The 8,007-nt window shown below is 36.8% G+C and overlaps 1 protein-coding gene across 1 annotated transcript in view; it reads left to right on the plus strand.

Annotated features, from left to right (window-relative positions):
* RPAP3 (RNA polymerase II associated protein 3) overlaps nucleotides 1-8,007 on the plus strand; it is a 54,195-nt gene that overhangs the window by 21,108 nt on the left and 25,080 nt on the right. Inside the window, exons 9-12 of the mRNA XM_024122925.3 lie at nucleotides 3,235-3,356; nucleotides 4,682-4,752; nucleotides 4,869-4,974; nucleotides 5,913-5,941. Coding sequence (XP_023978693.1) covers nucleotides 3,235-3,356; nucleotides 4,682-4,752; nucleotides 4,869-4,974; nucleotides 5,913-5,941 — 328 coding nt within the window. The remainder of the gene's footprint in view (nucleotides 1-3,234; nucleotides 3,357-4,681; nucleotides 4,753-4,868; nucleotides 4,975-5,912; nucleotides 5,942-8,007) is intronic.

The following is an 8,007-nucleotide window of genomic DNA, read 5'->3' on the forward strand; positions in this document are numbered from 1 at the left end:
CTTAATGTTGTCCCAGAGGTCTCTGAGACTGTCCTCCATTCTTTTCATTCTTTTTTCTTTATTCTGCTCTGCAGTAGTTATTTCCACTATTTTATTTTCCAGGTCACTTATATGTTCTTCTGCCTCAGTTTTTCTGCTATTGACTCCTTTTAGAGAATTTTTAATTTCATTTGTTGTGTTGTTCATCATTGTTTGCTCTTTAGTTCTTCTAGGTCCTTGTTAAATGTTTCTTGTATTTTCTCCATTCTATTTCCAAGGTTTTGGATCATCTTTACTATCATTACTCTTAATTCTTTTTCAGGTAGACTGCCTAATTCCTCTTCATTTGTTTGGTCTGTTGGGTTTTTACCTTGCTCCTTCATCTGTTGTGTGTTTCTCTGTCTTCTCATTTTGCTTAACTTACTGTGTTTGGGGTCTCCTTTTCGCAGACTGCAGGTTCGTAGTTCCTGTTGTTTTTGGTGTCTTCCCAAAGTGGCTAAGGTTGGTTCAGTGTGTTGTGTAGGGTTCCTGGTGGAGGGCACTAGTACCTGTGTTCTGGTGGATGAACGTGGGTCTTGTCTTTCTGGTGGGCAGGTCAGCGTCTGGTGGTGTGTTTTGGGGTGTTTGTGACCTTATTATGATTTTAGGCAGCCTCTCTGCTAATGGGTGGGTTTGTGTTCCTATCTTGCTAGTTGTTTGGCATAGGGTGTCCAGCACTGTAGCTTGCTGGGCGTTGAGTGGAGCTGCGTCTTAGCGTTGAGATGGAGATCCGTGGGAGAGCTTTCACCGTTTGATATTATGTGGATCTGAGAGGTCTCTGGTGGACCAGTGTCCTGAACTGGGCTCTCCCACCTCAGAGGCACAGGCCTGACACCTGGCTGGAGCAGCAAGACCCTGTCAGGCACATGGCTCAGAAGAAAAGGGAGAAAAAAAGAAAGAAAGAGAGAGGAAAAAAAAGAAATAAAATAAAGTTTAAAAAGTAGTAAAAAAAAGAAAAAGAAGAGAGCAACCAAACCAAAAAACAAATCCACCAATGATAACAAACGCTAAAAACTATACAAAAAAACCCCCCCAAAATAACTGACAGACAGAACAATAGGACAAATGGTGAAAGCAAAGCTAAGCAGACAAAATCACACACAGAAGCATACACATACACACTCACAAAAAGAGAAAAAGGAAAAAAATATATTGTTGCTCCCAAAGTCCACCTCCTCAGTTTGGGATGATTCGTTGTCTATTCAGGTATTCCACAGATGCAGGTACATCAAGTTGATTGTGGAAATTTAATCCGCTGCTCCTGAGGCTGCTGGGAGAGATTTCCCTTTCTCTTCTTTGTTTGCACAGCTCCCAGGGTTCAGCTTTGGATTTGGCCCCGTCTCTGCATGTAGGTCGCCTGAGGGCGTCTGTTATTTGCTCAGACAGGACAGGGTTAAAGGAGCCGCTGATTCGGGGGCTCTGGCTCACTCAGGCCAGGTGGAGGGAGGGGTATGGATACGGGGCAAGCCTGCTGCGGCAGAGGCCGGCATGACGTTGCAACAGCCTGAGGCACGCCGTCTGTTCTCCTGGGGAAGTTGTCCCTGGATCACGGGACCCTGGCGGTGGCAGGCTGCACAGGCTCCCGGGAGGGGAGGTGGGGATAGTGACCTGTGCTCGAACACAGACTTCTTGCCTTTGGGAGGTCTGAGGTCTTTTGCCAGCGTTCAGTAGGTGTTCTGTAGGGGTTGTTCCACATGTAGATGTATTTCTGATGTATTTGTGGGGAGAAAGGTGATCTCCACGTCTTACTCTTCCACCATCTTGAAGGTCTCCCTATGTGACTCTTATTTGTATCTTTTTCTAGTGTGTCTTTTAGATTCAGTTAATATCAGAAGTTTTCTCTGCTACATAGTGACTCCTGTCAGATATTATAGGCTAGATGAGGAACAAGGAAAAGAGCAACTCTTTCAAACAGGAGTTTGAACTGAACCGAGATCTAAAGGGATAGTATGATTAGTGAGGTGAACAGACAGGTCGAGTGTCCTCATGCAGGTTCAGAGGCACAGGAGTGGGAAATTCCATGGTACCTCTGGAAAGGACAAGTGGTCCGTATGATGGCTGGTATGCAGGGGCAGTAGCAGAGATAAGGCTGGAGCGTCATGCAAGCCCCTGACTTTGTGCTCTGCAGACTTTATTGTAAAAAATGTGGGGACCATGCAATGCAGTATCTTGAATGGGAGAATGATATAATCAGTCAAGTAGAAAATATACTGGTTGGGGCATGGACACGAACACACACAAACATGTTCTTTCTCTTGCTGAAAAGTGAATTAAAGAATTCAGAGGTGTTTAATCTTTTTCACACTAGGTATTGTTTTGAAGGTAGAATGGCATTCACTTAGGCCTTGGGAAGAATGTGATCACAGAAGATTCTTTTTTAAAATAATACTTTTTATTATGAAACTTTTCATAATAAACTCTATGTACCAAATCATCTAGTTTTCACTAGCCATACCTTTTTTGTCATATTTGTTTCAGCGTTTTTCCCCCCTGAATTATTGTAAAGCAAATCAGAGACATTATGATATTTCATCCCTAAAGGATGTTTCATACATAACCACAATACCATTATTATGCCAGATAAATTCACAATAATTCATTAATGTCATTTTAATATATATGAGGGTCTCAAGTTTTTTCTGTTTTTTTTTTAGCTTTTCTTAGCTTTTTGTTGTCATAAAGCAGTACTCAGACTGAATTAATTCTTGGTTGCATGACTGAGTAGAATTTATGAAATGTAGAATATATGAAAAGTATTAGATGATATGCTTTCATGTATATAATGAATCCTAAGTTTTGTGTATGCTGTTTTCCTTAGGTGATGTGTACTGTGGGTAAATATTAATGAAGTTTGGAGATTTAATGCCAGTTATAATTTTTAATATAGTACCTGTACATACTGAGAGTTGGAGGGGAGGTACACTGCCAGCAGTGGTGTTCTTTTGTCTGCTCTACTCATATTTTATCATCATTAATTTCATCCTTCTAGCAGACTCATTCCTGACTTTCCCTTAATCTGATACCTTCTCTCTCCTCACCAGATGATTCCAAAATTTGGTGAGAATAAAAAATTTAAAAATTAGTCTTTGCCCTCAAACACAGATTTGGGAGCTGGTAATTGAAATTATATGTATGTTTTTATATTAGAAACTCAGTTTATATGAAGTTTTCTGTAAGCTACATTTTTCTACTTGGTCATTTAATCATGTTTAATAGGTATGAAGAGGCTGAAAAAGACTGCACACAAGCTATTTTATTAGATGGCTCATATTCTAAAGCTTTTGCCAGAAGGGGAACTGCAAGAACATTTTTGGGAAAGCTCAATGAGGCCAAACAAGGTAAGACTATTTTTATAACACCCAGCCCTCACTCTTCCTGTTGACACTCCTGTTATAGAAGCAGAGATTTGCATAGCCTTCCCATGGTTCAAGGATACAGAACTTAGAGAAGTACATTTTCTTTCACAGTTTAGATCATGAATACATTTGTAGATTTGAAGGAATTTAGCTTCCATAGTGGACCTGGTTATCTTTTAATAGCATACAGTACAATCTGACCAAAATTAATGAAAAATTCGAATTATAGGTGAGAAGGAAAATAGCAAGAAAAAGGCAAGAATGAAAAGGGAGTCAGCAACCAGGAGGTAGAGGATAATATGAGACTGTAGTGATGCCCCTGCTTTTTTTCTTGATACTAGTTATTCTTATTTTTTCATGATCTTTTAAGTATTTATTCTGTTAGTCATTTTGGAGAACCAACTTACTTCTCTTGTGTGTTTTCTGTTTTACATATTTCTGCTTTTTATTTCCTTCCTTCATCTGTCTTCTGGCTTAATTTGCTGGTTTTCTAACTTCTTGACACATCAATACTTATATAATTGATTTTCAGCCTTTGTGTTTTGAATGTTCATTTAAATCTGGCAGTTTAAGTCTGGCTTCAGCTGTAGCCCATGCATTTTTTTATTATGGTAAAATAGACATAACATAAAATTTACTGTTTTAACCATTTTTAAGTGTACAGTTCAGTGGCATTGAGTACATTCACATTGTTGTGCAGCCATCACCATTACACATCTCCAGAACTTTTTCATCATTCCATTCTGAACATTCTACCCTTTTGACAATAGCTCTCCATTCCCCCTTCCTCCAGCCCCTGGTAATCAACATTCTACTTTCTGTCTCTGAATTTGACTATTCTAGTACCTCATGTGAGTTGAATCATACAGTAGTTGTCCTTTTATGTCTGGCTTATTTCACTTAGCATGTCTCTAAGGCTCATCCATGTTGTAGCATATATCAGACTTTGATTCCTTTTTAAGGCTTAATAATATTCCATTATCTGGGATTCTCTTAGATTCTGTCTTATGTTTGGTGATTACCCTGTCATTTGTTAACAGTGTGAGTTTTGGTAAGTTAGATGACCTCTGGATCAAGGCCTCAGTTGTTTCACTGTAAAGTGGAGTTGTAGTCATGGTTACATGAGAATTCATATAAAGCAACTAGAATAGCAGCTGGTAAATGTTCTTATTATTGCTCACCAGTTTCCTAGTATCCTGAGTAAAACTTCTTGAGATAATTATGGGGTTACTAACTAAATATATCATTTCTTGAACTCCATAAAGTATTTTCACTAATTTATTATATTTCTTATAAATTCGTTTTAGATTTTGAAACTGTTTTACTTCTGGAACCTGGAAATAAGCAGGCAGTGACTGAACTTTCAAAAATTAAAAAGGTATGCATTCTTTCCGCCAAAATATAGTCTTATTTTCTGAAGCATAAACACATTTATTTGTTGTGTGATTAACATGAGAATATTTTGATAGTCATGATTACAAATTTATTTTCAAGGAATTAATTGAGAAAGGACACTGGGATGATGTCTTTCTTGATTCTACTCAAAGGCAAAACGTGATAAAACCCATTGATAATCCGCCTCATCTTGGATCAACTGTAAGTAAAGCCCTTTATTTTTTTCCCTTGCTATTTAACTATCAGTGTTCTATTAATAAGAGCTGAAAACAAATGTTGGATTAGTAGACTGTGAAAAGAAATGTTGAAATCTCTTCCTAGAGCCATTTTTAGAATCTTTAAAAAATACTTCTTAGGAATATTGACATAATCAAATTGGGGAAAATTGAGCTGTTTAAAGTTCTGGGGTAACTTTTTAAAGCGACTTTTAATTTAACACTAAATATTTCTACATATTTTCTGGCTTTAAAGGAATTTGGAGCAGTTTTACATTTTGTAATTAAATATTTTTATTTCTATTACTGTTATTTGAGATTGGGATTTTATTACAGTAGTCTTGCATCTTCTGTGGGGTTTGATCTAAAGTTAGCACTTTGGCAAAAATCTAGTACAGGCTTAGCACTTTGGCAAAAATCTAGTACAGGCTTAGCACTTTGGCAAAAATCTAGTACAGGCTTAGCACTTTGGCAAAAATCTAGTACAGGCTTAGCACTTTGGCAAAAATCTAGTACAGGCTTAGCACTTTGGCAAAAATCTAGTACAGGCTTAGCACTTTGGCAAAAATCTAGTACAGGCTTAGCACTTTGGCAAAAATCTAGTACAGGCTTAGCACTTTGGCAAAAATCTAGTACAGGCTTAGCACTTTGGCAAAAATCTAGTACAGGCTTAGCACTTTGGCAAAAATCTAGTACAGGCTTAGCACTTTGGCAAAAATCTAGTACAGGCATACCTTGTTTTATTGCACTTTGCAGATACTGCGTTTTTTACAGATTGAAGAATTGTGGCAACCCTGTGCTGAGCAAGTCTATCAGCGCCATTTTTCCAATAGCATTTTCTTACTTCATGTCTTTGTGTCACTTTTGGTAATTTTTGCAATATTTCAAACTTTTTCATTACTATCATCTTTGTTACTATTGCAAAAAGACTTGCTGAAGGCTCAGATGATGGTTAGCATTTTTTTGCAATAAAGTATTTTTTAATTAAGGTATGTATGTTTCTTAAAGACATAATGCTATTACACACTTAAAAGAGTACAGTATAGTGTAAACATAACTTTTATATGCATTGAGAAACCAAAAGATTTATGTGACTTGCTTTATTGCAATATTCACTTTATTGTGGTGGTCTGTAACTGAACCTGCAATATCTCCAAGGTATGCCTGTATAAGCAGAATTATTCTTAAGAATATACACTGCACATTGTTTTTGGTATACCATACTGTTTTTCATTAAGTCCAACAAAGCCAGTTTTTTCCTGCAATATTGGAACAGAAAGAGTAGCTGGTAAAATTCAGTGGTTTGTTTTGTTTATGTGTGTGTGTGTGTGTATATATATATAGTGTGTGTGTGTGTGACTCTATGCTAATTTCTAACATTTACATGGTATTATATATAGAAATTATGAAAGATAAAATGCATATAGAAAAGTACACAGAAGAAATTAAGATTTAAAGAATAAAGTGAACACCTATGAAACCACCAGCCAGGTCAAAAAATTGAAAGGTATCAGCCTCCAAAAATCTTCCTGTGTGCTCCTCACTGATCATGATCTCCCTGCACCCTAGAAGTAACTGTTATGCATGGATGATGCTTTGAGAGAAATAACAATTTTACAAGGAAGTCAGAGCAGATATTTTTATCCTCCTTTTACAAAGGAAGAAGGTGAGGCAAAGAAAGTTTGTGTTTTGCCAAGTTCATAGTTCAAGTTAGTAACAGATAGAGGAATTCTTGGTTTAATATTTTTCTTGGGTTCTTATTTTGACTTTATTCTTGAATTTTCTGAGATAATAATTGTTTCATGTGCCAGGCATAAATCTTAGTTGCTTTCATACATTTTCATGTATCATGTTCATTTTCATCATATTCACTTGCTATTATTCTATTCTTAACGATAAAGGTGATTAAATGTTTAATCCAATGTGATTTAAACTTTTATCTCTTTGTAAAACTTTGTCACAGAAGTTAATTCAAAAGTTAAAAACAAAGCCTTTGTCAGACCTTTGCTGTCCATAATTATAAAGACATTACCATGTGGTAAATCACATATCTGTGTATGGAAGAATGTCCCATGGCCAGTATACCCTAAACAGCTTTTATAAATCTGTTGGGTTCTCTTCTCCCTCAGTTTAAAAATCAGTGTATGTTAATAGTTGTGAAAATGCAACATAAATTTGAATCTTTTGTGGCTGGATCTCAAAACAGAACACCTTCATGAATTGAGAGATCTGGGGTAAACCATTTTGTATCTGATCCAACAGAAACAAAATCATTATCCTAGTGGGAAGGGGAAAAAATTGCTATTTATTTTTGTAATAGGTCTCCATTTAAAAAAGTGGGCATTATTTAAAAAATAGTAGATGCAGTTTGGTATGATGCTTTTGAGTTGATTTGAGCCCCATTTCATAAGCTTTAAAATTTTAGGCGAGTGTGAACCCTATGTGATTCTTACTTTTTCTACTTAAGTTGAGACTAACTCACAGATTAGTTGAGATCAAAGGAAATAATGTCCAATAATGCTAAGGCAGTTTCACATAAAACAAATGTTAATTTCCTTTTCAGTCATATATGTGTGAGGCCACCTGGACACTGAGGAAAGTGGTCAGGAAAGAAAGGAAGGCCCAGGAGGTGGAGAAAAAAAGAGTCCTGGGGTTACTTTATTCAAGCGAGAGGCTCGGTTGGGGTGTCCTGTGCTTGAGGGCTTGCAGCGGGGAGTACTGTTAATATATCTTCTCTAGAGAGACTGTAGGAGAGCAGTAATGTCGGTCAGCTGGGCCTGGGGTTCCTAGGTAGGATGGCAGTAAATGAGAGTTTGTCCTGATCTCTTGGTCTCCACTAAAATATTTTATTTTTTTCATTTTCCTGTTTCCCAATATCAAAATTTCACCTTTTTGCTTGGTCCTTTGTCTCTTTCTCCTTTTCTGTTTATTCTTTTTTTTTTTTTTAATTCATTTTATTTATTTATTTATTTATTTATTTTTGGCTGTGTTGGGTCTTTGTTGCTGCACGCAGGATTTCTCTA

This window comes from Physeter macrocephalus, chromosome 6, assembly GCF_002837175.3.
Source record: "Physeter macrocephalus isolate SW-GA chromosome 6, ASM283717v5, whole genome shotgun sequence".
NCBI classification, from domain to species: domain Eukaryota; kingdom Metazoa; phylum Chordata; class Mammalia; order Artiodactyla; family Physeteridae; genus Physeter; species Physeter macrocephalus.